Below are 14,588 nucleotides of genomic sequence, written 5' to 3'. Positions count from 1 at the left end.
CGTTCGTATTCAGTCACTTCCGGTTAGCGATTGTGTTCATGCTAAAGCAAATGCTAACGTGAACGCCTGCTGAACAGTCTGATTAAACCTACATTTTAGGTGTAATCATTGCGAAATGGGAAAGAAACATAAAAAACATAAACCGGAGTGGAGAACCGTTGATGGTAATCGAATGTTGTGACACATTTTGCCAGTTAACGACAGTTAGTGTCTGTTATTGTTGCAATCTTTGTGCTAGATCTACTTGCTATCAATGGCAGCGAATCTCGTTTGTTTTCATTCGTACAGCAGATAATATACAAGTTTTTAATGTGAACATCTAACGCATAACTGCACAAAAGCTGTTTTGTTGATTGCATAGCAGACACTTTTATAAGTAGCATGCGATTTGACTTCGTGGTAGTCAGTTTTATTTACGTGCTGTGCAGTATTTCAACCACACGTACACTCTAGGTTTGTCTACCTTTGTGGTGCATTTTCGTAAGCCTTGTATTTTGACTAAACATGCTATAAATCTCATTCCCAGTTGTGTACCATCAGTTAGTTTATTCAAAACCTTTGATTCGTAGTAACACGTAATTAATAATAAAGAAAGAAATGCAAATCTCAGTGGAAGAACTATAAATCAATGAATTGTACAAAGTGTGCCACCTGTATTTCGAATAACAAACTACAGTAAAATGTATACGAAGTTGAGATTGCTTGATTCAATGTGCAATAAGAGGGGAGGGTTAACTATGCGTCGCTATGACAGCGAACCTCCTCACAATGCCTGATTATCTGACAGTTTTTGGTTGGGAAATAGAAGGAAACCTCGTAGTTTGGATTTTAAATTCTCTTTTGTGACACATTTTTGGGGATTTTTTTTTGTCTTATAAATGTTGTCCCAACAGAGGGAGACACAGCAAGTAGCTCATTTGATATGTTTTGGCACAGTTTTAATTTAAAACTGCATCATATAAAAAGCATGAGCTTTTACACAACATTTTAGGATATAGATCCACAAGTCACTGGCTGAGCAAGTGAAAACGTTTTTTTCAACTTGCTTTTACATTTGGTCGTACTTTTTTTCCCCTAGACTATGAGGACAAGGCATTGGAAAAACCACTAAAACTTGTTCTGAAAGTTGGAGGCAGTGAAGTGACAGAACTCTCGGGCTCGGGCCATGACTCCAGCTACTATGATGACAGATCAGACCATGAGCGCCACAAAGAGAAAAAGAAGAAGAAAAAGAAAAAGTCCGAAAAGGATAAGGACAAATATGTGGACGACGAAGAGAGAAAACGACGGAAGGTCGGGTTAATGAGATGACTACATTTCACTGTTAAAGACAGTTTTTTTTTTTGCTCAAATAGCACCTTGTCTATTATCCGACAGGAGGAAAAGAGGAAGAAAAGGGAGCGAGAGCAGAATGAGTCTGAGGCAGCACCTGCGGCTGCAGTCAGCACTGGGGTGCCTGTCGAACCTTTCACGATATCTAAAACTATGAATATCAAAGTAGAGGTGAGGAATGCAAAATAAAGCCTACATGGGTGAGTTTGAGATTGTGTTTTGAATATGATCATCACAAACAATCTTATCAATCAGCCAGAAGAGAAGAAAAGGAAGAAGGAAAAGTTTGAGAGTGAGCCTGAATTTGAGGAATTTCACCCTAGTGTGAAGGTTGAAGTAGAGCACCAAGGAGAAAGGCCCGTGCGAGCATGTCGGACACAGCATGGTAAGAATAAGCTTCTATTGTTATCATTAACAAAATCAAAGTTGCAATATTTTCATTGATTACCCCCAATACAGAGAATGAATCCACTCCCCGGCAGCTATTACTTGAGCACTTCCTGCGTCAGCTGCAGAGGTGAGTGCAAAGTAGAGAATGAGTCCAACTAGTCTCAGAAAGACTGCTCTAACCACAGTGTTTATCTCTTGTCATCACAGAAAAGATGCCCATGGTTTCTTTGCCTTCCCAGTAACAGACGCCATTGCGCCCAATTACTCAGTGATCATCAAACACCCAATGGACTTCAGCACCATGAAAGACAAGATTACAAACAATGAGTACAATACAGTGACAGAATTCAAGGTGAGATAAGGCTTTGCACCAGTCAAAAATGATCACTTGGACAAAAAGTAGCAAATTGGAAGGTTGTTTGATGTTCTGCCTGCCTGAATTCACTGTGTTCTTTAGGCGGACTTTAAACTGATGTGTGACAATGCAATGGTTTACAACCGCCCGGAGACTGTCTACTATAAGGCGGCCAAGAAACTTCTCCATACTGGTTTTAAAATGATGAGCAAGGTAATAATGAGCTTCATGGTATAGTATTAGGTAACTGAAAGGGACTAAATTATGGATATCGAGACGGCACAATATAGTCCCAAATTAAGCCCGGCCAACTCTAAAAGGAGACATATGTATCAAGAAGGTTGACGGTGCGCCTTTTAATGTGGTGTGCCTTATACAGTGCATAGACCGTGAGTTTACATTTTGGGGGGGACGAAAAAATAAAAATGTAAATTCATGTAAATTCTTCAAATTTTACCTCTGCATTTCAGTTATAAATGTTATTTTTTATGAATCCTAAACATCCTGGAGTATGCTAAAAATAATTTTATATGTTGAAATTAAAATGGCGAGAACTCATGATTGACAATTATATCAGACTTTAATAACGCACATTGTCAGATATTATAACAAAGAACCCAATGACATTTTTTTTCCCCTCTGTAAATTCTCAAATGGATTTTTACGTCTAGTTACTCTTTTAGTCTCTTTAGCCCAATATGAATTTGCCATTCAACTCATATAACTCGTTGGATATTTGCATTCAAAACTTTATAGGTCAAATTAAAATCAGCTATAAATGTTATAGTGCATTTTAGTTCATGCTGAGATTTCACCCACAGTCATGTACTTCACCATACATGTAAATGTACTATACTGTATACATGGATGTGATGTTAAATGTTTCCAATTTTGTCTTGTCAGGATCGCCTGCTGGTTTTGAAGCGCAGCATGTCTTTCATGCAGGACATGGCAGCAATTTTGGGAGACGAAGAACTTGCGGCTGACATACCTCCAACGGAGATCATTCCTATGCCAGTGGAATCAGCCAAAAAGTCAAAGAAACAACCCGTCAAAGACATGAAGTAAATTAGTTTTCTCAATTCATGTTTACAACATATTGTTTGCTGGTGGAGGAATTAAAACTCATGGCCTTTCTGATTGCAGCTACCTTTTCGAGCCAGAGGGAAACGCCTGCAGCCTTACTGACAGCACAGCAGAGGAACACGTTCTTGCCCTGGTGGAACATTCAGCTGACGAAGCACGAGATCGCATCAACAGATACATGCCAAACTCCAAGGTATTGTACTTTCCATGATCACGGTTTCATCATGTTCCCAGTACATCAGCACTATTTACACTGACAACGGTCTGCTCTTTGCTTTTAGATAGGCTACTTGCAGAAAGAGTCCGACACATCTCTTGTGTACACTGTCGTCAATCAGCTGGATCCCGATGCAGAAGGTTTGGCATCGCATGTTTTCTTCACCCACATTCTCGTTATAAAGGGTGATTCCAAAAATTGGACATATTTTAAAACATGGATATTTTAATTACTAAATGTTCTAGCCCAGTGGTTCTCAACTTCTTTTTTTAATATGTACCCCCTGTAAAAAAAAAGTTTTACTATGCCCAAACCAGTGATAAGCATTTTCGGGTGAGAAAAATTTACTTAACAGTGTTTTGTGCTTAAATGCATAAATGCTTAAATGGAAACCTTAACCAAATAAAAGCATACAACATTTTACAAAGGAGTCACTATATTTATCAAAAAGCAGGTTCATGTTTCCTTAATTTGCTCTTAATTTGAAAATAACGTTGGGTCTTTTCCTGTCATAGCATTAAAACGCATTACATTAGATTTCCTAACCTGCAGAATCCCTCGCCAACACGTACCTCCATTTGAGAACCGCTGCTCTAAGCAAACATTGGCTTAAAGGTACAGTGTGTAAAATTGAGTGAGTTGTTGATTTTAAAACCTCACTATATAGTTCACTAACATGCAAATAAATGTGTTCCATCACATTTACCATTTTTTAGTGTAATCATAGGTCAATCAATCGCTAATTATATTACAAGGGGAGTGCTGCTCGGACGGAGGATGTCATGGTTCTTTTTTAGCTACAAAAAGCGAAGAAGGAGAATTTCATAAACATAATTCAAGTTCTGTTTTGGATGTTGCTTTGAATGCACAGGTTTCTCATTTGTATGTCAATCACAAAAAACGTAAAAAGAGGAAAAAGAAGGTTTGTATGACTAGTAAATAAGAGAAGGAGAGGGAAGACAACAAAGGGTGGCAGGGGAGATTCTGCTCCATGCAAGAGAATATCACAACATGCTCCAACGACACAAAAGAAAAGGCCAGCAAAGACATCACGATACAATAAGAATTTATCTTTGAAAAACGGCCTGGAAAGTGGCTTGTATATGTGTTTTTTTGTGTCGCGAACAGCCTGCTCTGTGCGCCGTGTTCTTGTTCATTCTCATCTACCTGGATCACTATACATTTCTTTGCGTTTACAAAAACTGTGGTTAGTGTTGACTTTTCACTATAGAGTCCATATTGTGCAGCACTTGCATCAGTCGTTGGCATCCTGATCACCTCTGGCTCTACTGGTTTTGACAAAAAAAAATTCCAATTTTTGAAGTGTCCGTGCTTTTGTGCACCGAAACCAATGGCGAATTGTATTCGTATTCTCTGGCTCTCTTGCTCACTTGGCATAGGCTTGCAAAGTATGGTCTCTCTGAGACGGCATAGTGCACGTGCTGTACCCCTTGAAATATAACATACTGCAGCTTTAAGTTGAAAAATAAAAATACCAACAAAAAAAAAAACATTCAAACGGCTTTGGAATTTACGAGTCATGACAGAATATACATTTTTATTTTGCCTTTTCCTTGTATTTTTTTTTTTGCCTCATCCAAATCTCCTATTGGTGTATTTGTTTAATTTTCTTTAAAATAACAAGTATTTGACTATGTTGTCACAGATTTCTAGCATACAAAAGGCCTTTTCATTGCTCGTAAATGTCATTCTTCATCCTGAAAAAAAATTGAATAAAAGATTAAAATATACCTTTTATACATTATTTAGGGGAACGTTGGATATGTTAGCACAAGGACAATTTTGGAACAATGTATTTTTCAAATTCAGGAAAATAAGACCCACCTTTGCTTTCACTTTTGCAGAAGAGGAGACACACAAAGTGGATTTGAGTTCACTGTCAAATAAACTTCTTCCTGGATTAACAACGCTGGGCTTCAAAGACGACAGGAGACACAAAGGTACAGTACATATTCAAACGCTCGCTCTTGAATTTCTTTACGACTACTTAATCCTGTCCTTGCTTTGCAGTGACTTTCCTGAGCAGTGCCTACAACGTGCAGAGCCTTCAAAAGAACTCGGTCTTTCCGGACCTGTTACCCGATGAGTCGGACTTGCTGTGCTCGGCTTATGGAGATGAAACGGGGGTACAATGCGCTCTCAGGTAGCGTTGGAGAGAGTTTTAACTATTGGAGGATATTGACGCTTAGTGATAAAAGTTTCGCCATTATCAGTTTGCGTGCAATTTTTTTTTCCCCAACTCAGCATACTGGAATTTGTAAAGGGCTGTGGAAGTGCCACCAAACGTTTGGTCGATGGAATTCTAGATAAGATGACAGGAGGCGATCACACGAAAGCCGCCAATCAGATCCGACAGGTAAGCGGCTGGCTCCGTTGTCACATATCGATCGGTACGCGTCACTCAGTTGTGAACCCCGAGACTTATTTCTCAGAAGAGAAACATGATGCTGAAACCTGACGAATCCAAGACAGGCCTCTGCGATTTGCAGGTGGGCTGCATGTGGGCTACGTTTAAGTCGAACATGGCCATGTATGATCTGACTGAAGTTGTTTTTGTGTTTAGATGGTGGATGGCGGCGGTCTGGGAGAGAGCAGTTCAGTGTTGGACTTTATGTCGTTGAAAAACTACCCTGACATGTCTCTTGATATATCCATGCTCAACACATTAGGTATATTGCCCACGTTCCCAGCAGCCGCTTTTACTATTGCACGCTTGATCCAGCTCATGTAAAACGGCATTTAAATTCTTCGCACTCTTCATTTGTAGCGAGACATGTCGCTTAAAAGTGGCTGTCGACTGAAAAATCAGGGCTCCCCTTAGCCTCTCCGCAGAATACAAAGCTTGTCTCTCAATCAAAATTTATAACTTCAATTTACATACTCTTTGACACAAATCAGAAGTACAAACCTTTCGTATTTAGACAGGTCTTTGCCGACTATTTTGTGGCATATTTTGATGTGAGTTTTTCAGAAAAAAAGTTGAGGATAGGTAGTTAATGCCTGTCAGATCCAGTACACAGAAACAGTCAAAAAAGTTTGAAATCATGCTGGCCTGCAATAATATGGTCTAACATTGCTGTTATGTTTGCGTCTCATTTTACCCGAAAACAACATTTCTGAGTTCATTTCTCCAAAACTATATTTGCCAGGTAAAGGTGTGAAGAAGGAGCCTGCAAACGAAGAGGGCCAGCAGCACTTTGATGACGCTGATAAACTTCTACAGGAATTTCAGGAGGCTCAGGTGGACAGAGTTGGCTCCAGGCCCTCGTCCAACCTATCGTCGCTTTCCAATGCGTCCGAGAGGGATCAGCACCACTTGGGTAGACTTGCTGACTTGACGGTATTGCATTGTCTCAACTCTCAACTAAATAGTTTTGTTTGATCAATAGGGAGCCCGTCACAGTCCGAGATGGTTCACGACCCCTACGAGTTCCTGCAGTCTCCTGAGCCAGAGAGCCCAGCCAATAACTGACTCCATTATTTCATTTTCCATCTGCATCGACTGTTCCGATACCGTGGCAACAAGCCTGTGACCTCGATTCAAGGATGAATGTTATTTGTACAGACTGTTTGTTGATTATTTGTATGATTATTTGTATTTTTTGTTTGATTATTTGTATTATTTTTTGTATGAGTGCAACAGGAAAAATAAATGCTTGCACCTGTATTTATACACAATTTGCCGCTTCATATTCTGCATCATAATCAGTTTATAAATGTAGAACACTTTTTGACAGATTTTTTGTAAAAAAAAAAAAAAAAAAAAGTAAAAAAAAGATACTGTATACATATATATATATATATATATATATATATATATATATATATATATATATATATATATATATATATATATATATATATATATATATATACTGATTTTCTCTAGTTTGGGGGCGTATCAACAAAACAATGTGGGCTGTGGCTGTGACGAACAAGAACGCTACACGGGTGGAGGCTCGACATGAATGCGCATGCGCAGCAGTTGCCATGGCGCAGCCGAGAGCCGCGGAGCAAACTGCTTCAACTTCTTGCAACATCTTTCGCTTCGTCTGAGACCAAGTTAGCGTCAGCAGAGGCGCTTTTATCTCATCTGTTTTCACGTTTCTCCATGTTGCCTTGGTTTAGCGGCGGCTTCTAGCGTGACGTGAGTTTTGCCTCAAAAAATGAACCCCCTCGCCGGGATTCATCGTGTTCATTGTTTTGATCTTAAAATCGATGAATAGGAGGTTGCAATGAACGCATCGACGAAAGTAAGTCCTTCTCAACGCATTGTTCGAAATACACATTTGAACCCGCATTAGATCATTTGTATGCAATCAAGGTAAAGTCGTATTTTCTTTGTCATTTGATGTTGCAAAAGTGGTGATCAAACAGCGTTTAGGTCTTCGAGTCTTAAAATGAGCAAGTCAATCATCGCTTAAAACATACGTACATCAAAATCCTGTGTCAGCATGAAAGGCCCAAAGGAAAACATGAGTCAGATGACCCCAAAAAGGGATGTAGAGTCTTTGAACATTTTCTAACTCCATAACCACGGTTGGCTTGAAGGCTTTCACAGTGGTATTTGTGTCAAGAAAAATGTGATTCTTGTGACCAAAATTAGAAGACAGATAAGAAAGGCAATTCTGTGTAAGGCATTTTGTACAATAACCAGTATAGGTTTCACAATGAATTCGCTTTATTATTAATAATCTGATATACATTTTTGGTAAATGGTTTTCTATTTTATGTTTTTATTTAGTCACCGTCCAACACTGCCGATGTTTTGTCAACATTAGTTGATTGATGTGATAACCACATTTGTAATGCCGATTTACATTTGATCTTTTTTTTTCCCCAAGGGCTTTCAAGTTAATATTAAAATGACAGAATAGAAGTATAAGAATAAACAATGATCTCTTTAAGTGGGGTAAAATAATAATTTATTACGCAGTCGAGTCAAAATTATTTTTTTAGATTGTTGCATTGTATCATTTGCATTATTGTCTCTGTTTTTAAATAAATTAATACATAGTATATATATATATATATATATATATATATATATATATATATATATATATATATATATATATATATATATATACAGTATATATATGTATATATATATATATACAGTATATATATATTTATAATTGTATTTGCATTTCTAAATTAACAATTTATCTAGCAATCAATATATCAAATTTATTTAATGTTAGTGTATTAATTATGTTCTAAGCTACATAATGAAGTATTAATTACTGTATTTAATGATTACATAAATCGCAATCATAATGGCATTATCATGTTTTCTAGAAATATACGATGCACAAATTAATCAAAATATTTTAAATATATTACCCTATAATTACCAGTACTTAAAATTAGTCAGATTAAAAGAAATCCAAGAATATAAATATGTATTGAACTGTAATAACGGCAAATCCTCCCAAGAATAAATTTCGAGTATTAAAGAATTAAATTTTGAATAAACATAGAATTACATTTCTTTTTGTTTGAGATTATGTGAATTGTTAAACATGAATGCAACTTTGGGTTCTGTTACATCAATCCTGGGTTTCAAAAGCAAATGTTACTTTCAAGGTTCTGGTTGGTCATGTCATTTGTTTGCTTGCATATTCCAATGAGGGCATGTAGACCTCACCGTCTAATGATTTGTGTCTACTAGATGAGCGTCCTAAGTGGGAAGGTGAGCCGCACGGCCCCCATGCACAGCAGCAGCCAAAACGAGCTGGTCTCGTCCAAGACCCCTCGGGTCAACGGTTGGACCTGGCCCCCCCAGATCTTCCAAGTCATCGCATGGCTGATGTACAACTACCTCGCCGTAGTGGCCTTTGGCATGTTCATTCCTCTCCTACCTCTGCCTTGGAACCACGTGCTCTACACCGTATCCTTAACTCTCCCAGCAGACGCCCAGCTGGCCCTCTGCTTGTCTCACAAATTAGAGTTCACCGCCAAACAAGGTTTTTCTTGTGTGGGGGGCTTTCTATGACCTTCTGTTGCAGACATAAATCCCTGCTTGTGTCAGACTCTATGAAAACTGAATAGAGTAGGAACAGAACTGTTTTTGTCTTCTTGGTGCACTTTTCCTTAACCCTAGCGCCATCTAGTTTACGGGTTTGGCCTTTCTTGTGCACTTGCTCAGCCACGTTGCTGCCGTCAGCATAGATCCGGCCGATGCCACCGTGAGGGCCAAAAAGAGTTATACCGGCCCATTGCCACTGTTTGACCGCACAGTACACCTTCATGTTATCCAGGACTTGCACTGTTACCTGTGTGAAGTCAAGGTGTATGTATGCCAGCCTTTCACAAAATTTGAAGCTGTGTGTTTGTTTTTATTGTTTTATAAACATGATCACAATGCAACGGTGTGCCAAAAAATCAATTCACATAAGAATTGGGTTTCTAATTTACTGTGAATTAAAGGAAATTAAAGGAAACAGGAATATATATATATATATATATATATATATATATATATATATATATATATATATATATATATATATATATATATATATATATATATATATATACGTACGTACATACATACATACATACACACATACACACACACACATACACGTAATACACATTAGTTGTTTTTCAAATCCCTGTAACTCCTAAACCCTTTGTACTAACAACAAAATTTAATGGATTCTGAAAGCAGAGATGGGGAGCTTTGCATCGATACCACATAGGTAATGGTAGTTGCCAGGTTTTCATGTTCTGTCAGTGGCAGCAAATAGGGTAACCAACCCTAACTCCCAAACACGTTTCATGCTTTGCTCGCCCATATTCTCAACGTAGCTGCTCACTTGAAAAAGTTTAATTTCATATCTTTTGTTTGTCATAAATGTACTGAGGAATATTTATGTCATTTGTGCAAGACATTTTCACATTATGGCACTGCAAATTTCTTTGAAAGGACCACATATATTCTACATTTTTTATTATACATATCCATTTTGTTTTTGTTTCATTTTATAAAATAAAAATTTATAGCTATCTTTAAAGAGTAGCAGTTGTCCACATACTGTTTTTGTGGAAAGAGACATGTTCCCTACAAATCAAAACTTAGTATGATTCGTTCTACATCTATAGATTGAACCAGAAATCATTTTTATTGAATTGAATCAAAATCATTTTGAATCCATAATCGATTCGGAATCTAATCCGAGATCCAAAAATTGTACTCCACATCAAATCGTGAAACAAAGATTCCCACCCCATGTGTCAACCCTGCCATCATTATGAAACTGATCATTTAAGAAACCAGATGTTTTCAGTGACATAAAGACCAGCATTTTGTTTTTACTTTGTGCTGAAACAGTGGAGAACAGTTCGAGAACTTACTGCTGCCCTGCAGATTCTGTGATTTTTAAGTCTTCGTTTCTAAATGTCTTAAATTTTTCTCTTTCCTCAGTGGGCCTAAAGTGAAACATTGTAGCATTTGCAACAAGTGTGTGTCTGATTTTGATCACCACTGCAAATGGCTAAACAACTGTGTGGGCGGCAGAAACTACAGGTAAGACCAGAGACTCGGTAATAATCCCTGAGGTGCTTATCAGTACAATTTAAGCATGAGTTCACCTGTGTTTTAGGTACTTCTTTGCAGCCGTGACCTCTGCAGCAATCGGCGCGGGCCTGCTCGTTGCCGTCATCTTGTTTATATTCATCCAACACTATCTTGATCCAAACATTCTACGGACCAACCCACAGTTCCATGGTGAGTCGTCATCCTATTGCATAGGGGACAAACTCATGCTTGTTATGATAATTCTTCATCCAAACCAATCCAAGTGTGTGTGTGTGTGTATGTTTTCACCTTTTTGCAGGTGGGCTGGCAAATGACACCTGGCTTGTGTTTTTACCATCAGCACCCATAAAAACTAGTTCAGCCGGTCTCCTAATAGTGGCCTTTGTTACCGCCATGCTGAGTCTGATGTGCCTGCTGCTTCTCTGGCACCTGCTCTGTTTCCATTTCTACCTGTGTAAGTCACATAGCTCCAAATAATAAAAATAATGGTCCAAAATATATTTTTTTTCAATGTAACTTGTATGGTTTTGCTCTCACTAAACGTAGATTTTTGTTGCTAAACAAGCTTGTTGCAAGGTGCTGGTCATGCTTGAAACCAGTAGGGGGCAGCATAAATTATTTTAAAAGCATTTTCTCAATTTATTCGGGTTTCCCTAGCATTAGCGAATGTTAAAAGGCAATTCTATTATATTAGGCAACTTGTAATTCAGCCAAAATTATGACACGTTGTCAGCTGCTACAAGAGCTTGCTAGCAAGAAGCTTGTCATGCTTCCAACCAGTAGGGGACAGCATAAATTGGCTTAAAATGATTTCTTAATATATTCGGGTTTCCCTAGCATTAGCGAATCTTAAAAGGCAATTTTATTATTTTAGGCAACTTCCAAAATTATGACAAGTTGTTTATTGCTACAATTACTTATTGTCGCCCCCCTGGGAGGGGCGCAAGGTGATGCCGCGGGTGTATGGATAACCCCTGGGAAAAGGCTTTGTTTTTGTCATATGAAGTGTAATTGCAATAAAATAAAAATTTTCATCTTATTTTTCAAACACTTTGAGGCACTTTGTTAATTTTTTCAGTTTTAGACTCAGGTGTAACCTGTATAAACTTATAGCATAAAATTAGTCAGCGTGTCGACTGGGTTGGGGCCGCAAAAAGTTTTGATGGGGGTGTAGCAAAATATAATTGGTTTAGGCCAAAAAATATTCTTTTACTATTTGACATCCATTGACTTTTCCCTAATGGTGATCTTTGCAGTGTGTAAAGGACTAAGCACGTATGAGTACATAAAGCTGCAGCGTCAAAAAGAAGCCAAAAACGGAGACACTGAAATGGGAACTCCACACGACCTGCAAATAACAAGCAAGGTCTCACAGGTGACAATTGCTGCTAGGGCCCCTCTGTTACTATTTCTATGTTACTTTTTAACACATGTTTCTATGCTTAAGAATCCATTGAGCTCTATGGACTGTGAGCACAACCATATTAATGGCGCAAGGTAACATCGAGATACTATTGGTCCTTTTGTGCTAATACAAACTGCCAAGGGTCTCTTTAAATGGGGTCTGTGTTTCAGCAGTACTTGCAAGTCTGATAATAAAGGACCACTTTCCAGCCGACTGTCAGAGCCTATCTGCACTGAAGTAAGAAAATATACTTCGATTAAAGGATGCACAATAATTTCTTTTTTTCTCGGGTACCCAGTAATTTCGTGCTTCTCCATTCCAATACCGAGAACCATATTTTTAAATACTAAACGTATGTCCTGTTGCGGCCTAAAAGGATAACATTTTGTTGAAAGTGTGGTGACACGTCACTAGAGCTTGAGACGGTAACCAGACCAATGTACGTGTATTTGGGGTGACCTAATTTCCTGATATTGATCAGATACAAGTCACATCATATTTACCATTTTAGGGTCGATAAAATTGAGTTCTGGTAACTATCGTGCTTCCCTACTTAGATTATAATTCACTTTGGTACTTTAGTCTGGATTTTTAGCCTGGATTTGTATCACCCTACTGCCACCATCAGGCTGAGACGTGCACACCAGAGGGCAATAGAGTAATTCGTGCAGAGTGTAATTGTGTGATTTTTGTCATAAAATGTCAGATTTTTTTTTTTGGGGTTTTTGTGAGTGTGGATACTGGTGTGCTTAATTGACTCCATTTTAAAATGCTCACCCAAAATTTGTCCTTTTCTTTTGTTTTGATCTAGATGGAAAATACCAAAAAACCATCAGAAAAGGAAAACAGCTTCCATCATGATACACGGAATTCTACAGAAAAAGAGAGTGCGTATTTATCATCCATCAGTGTGGACGTTTTCATTCATGCCTTTTTCAAACTGTCATCATCAATAATTGTGCTCCTTCACATTCAAAAAAAGGAGAAACAGATATGAGCACCTCGAAAAGCTGGAAGCCTGGCACTGGCGATGACTTCCAGAGTGAAAGCGTCAAATCAGTGGAGAGCATTCCCGAGGTGCAGAATCCCCTCGGAAGCTTAGTGATGACTCCGGATGACACGTAACAGTCGGCAGTGCGTTGGGATTATGTTACACTCAGGGACACCTTGTTAAAATGAGTTACCATGGAGCCATTTGGTGTTAACGAGGACATCCTCGACATGACACCACTACTTGGATACCAGTCATGAAGCCTGTTAAAAGCGGACACTCCTTTTTCCATCATTACTCACTTTGCTTTTTTTAATGTTGATTTATGGCAACGATTTTCGTGTTATGGACTTGTACAGTTGTCCAACTTCAATGTCGGCGTCTCTGCCATTAATCTTAAGTCAAGTACATGTTTTGGGGCATCTGCAGATCTTTATTTTCCAAACGAAACCTGTTCCAAGTACAAAGCAGTCACGCTTAAATCATCGACGTGTTGAATTATGTCAACTATTTTTTTCATGTCATGGACTTGTCCGATTTCAATGGCAGCATGGCTGCCATTAATCTTAGTCAAGTAGATGTTTTTGGGCATCGAAAGGTCTTGTATTTATTTTCCAAACAAAACCTGTTCCAAGTACAGGGCAGTCACGCTTAAATCATGTAATGTTATCTACTGGACCAAAGCAACAACCTTGTATGGTCAAATAGCATCTATTTGAGAAATTGTGTTGAGAAGGAGGGCACAACACATTCTAGTCGGAGATGAAAATTGTACAGCCATCTCTTACAGTATGTTTAGTCCATTGTATTAGCATCGTTTCAATGAATAGTAAAAAATCGGGAACACTCATTTGATCTTTTTACTTTCTCTTATCGAAACCCATGTGGCGGGGATTTCTAAATTTAGTGCTTGGCAAACTACACTGTACAAGTTCAGTTCGGGACATAGGATTTTTAAGGCGTTTGCAACAAGTACACACATAACTAAGAAGGGTTTCTACACGTAATTATGCTACTGATAGGCAACAAAATGTATGATCAGAATAAGCACTAACCAGTGCAATAAATCAGGGTGTGAAAATGTGATGAATGAACAAATCAGCACATTAAAAGCAGGTCAAAAAGGTGTAGGGGAATACATGCATCCAGTGTTACCCTTGGTTCACCGCGTCCGTGTCTACTCATCAATGAATATATTTTTTGCCATTTTGAGAACTGCTGCTCCCGAGCACTCGAGTTGTTAAA

At 38.3% G+C, this 14,588-nt stretch overlaps 2 protein-coding genes across 4 annotated transcripts; both read left to right on the top strand.

The window, feature by feature from the left end:
• Nucleotides 1–21: 21 nt before the first annotated feature.
• On the top strand, nucleotides 22–7,079 carry LOC148425416 (bromodomain-containing protein 9-like). The gene is made up of 17 exons (XM_088410676.1): nucleotides 22–164; nucleotides 1,079–1,293; nucleotides 1,378–1,503; nucleotides 1,588–1,717; nucleotides 1,792–1,849; nucleotides 1,930–2,074; nucleotides 2,180–2,290; nucleotides 2,981–3,141; nucleotides 3,224–3,356; nucleotides 3,445–3,520; nucleotides 5,246–5,341; nucleotides 5,412–5,544; nucleotides 5,646–5,757; nucleotides 5,834–5,890; nucleotides 5,965–6,070; nucleotides 6,551–6,721; nucleotides 6,791–7,079. Exons 1-17 carry the CDS (start codon nucleotides 116–118, stop codon nucleotides 6,871–6,873), a joined length of 1,962 nt encoding a protein of 653 aa, XP_088266802.1. The 5' UTR covers nucleotides 22–115; the 3' UTR covers nucleotides 6,874–7,079.
• Nucleotides 7,080–7,391: 312 nt separating this feature from the next.
• LOC148425415 (palmitoyltransferase ZDHHC11-like) lies at nucleotides 7,392–14,193 on the top strand. 3 transcript variants are annotated; one of them, XM_088409387.1, is made up of 11 exons: nucleotides 7,392–7,548; nucleotides 9,076–9,294; nucleotides 9,518–9,696; nucleotides 10,834–10,935; nucleotides 11,012–11,136; nucleotides 11,246–11,401; nucleotides 12,204–12,322; nucleotides 12,395–12,444; nucleotides 12,523–12,589; nucleotides 13,164–13,239; nucleotides 13,335–14,193. In XM_088409387.1, the coding sequence occupies exons 2-11, from the start codon at nucleotides 9,076–9,078 to the stop codon at nucleotides 13,475–13,477; spliced, it is 1,236 nt and encodes a 411-aa protein (XP_088265513.1). In that variant the 5' UTR covers nucleotides 7,392–7,548; the 3' UTR covers nucleotides 13,478–14,193. The 3 variants fall into 3 exon arrangements, with proteins under 3 accessions (XP_088265513.1, XP_088265512.1, XP_088265511.1); XM_088409386.1 differs by having other exon boundaries at nucleotides 7,392–7,654; nucleotides 12,526–12,589; XM_088409385.1 differs by having other exon boundaries at nucleotides 7,392–7,654.
• Nucleotides 14,194–14,588: the final 395 nt, after the last annotated feature.

Source organism: Hippichthys cyanospilos, chromosome 3 (genome assembly GCF_059441005.1).
Source record: "Hippichthys cyanospilos isolate Australia breed blue-spotted pipefish chromosome 3, RoL_Hcya_1.0, whole genome shotgun sequence".
Lineage (NCBI taxonomy): Eukaryota > Metazoa > Chordata > Actinopteri > Syngnathiformes > Syngnathidae > Hippichthys > Hippichthys cyanospilos.
This window is presented reverse-complemented; position numbering and strand designations above follow the sequence as displayed.

What these genes read in the sequence shown, in the direction of transcription:
- LOC148425416 (XM_088410676.1), top strand. Translation starts at nt 116, where the DNA reads ATGGGAAAGAAACATAAAAAACATAAACCGGAGTGGAGAACCGTTGAT. An exon ending in AGACGACAGGAGACACAAAG is followed by an intron (nt 5,342 to 5,411) that starts GTACAGTACATA and finishes CTTGCTTTGCAG; the next exon opens with TGACTTTCCTGAGCAGTGCC. An exon ending in CCGCCAATCAGATCCGACAG is followed by an intron (nt 5,758 to 5,833) that starts GTAAGCGGCTGG and finishes CTTATTTCTCAG; the next exon opens with AAGAGAAACATGATGCTGAA.
- LOC148425415 (XM_088409385.1), top strand. An exon ending in GACCAACCCACAGTTCCATG is followed by an intron (nt 11,137 to 11,245) that starts GTGAGTCGTCAT and finishes ACCTTTTTGCAG; the next exon opens with GTGGGCTGGCAAATGACACC. An exon ending in GAATTCTACAGAAAAAGAGA is followed by an intron (nt 13,240 to 13,334) that starts GTGCGTATTTAT and finishes ATTCAAAAAAAG; the next exon opens with GAGAAACAGATATGAGCACC.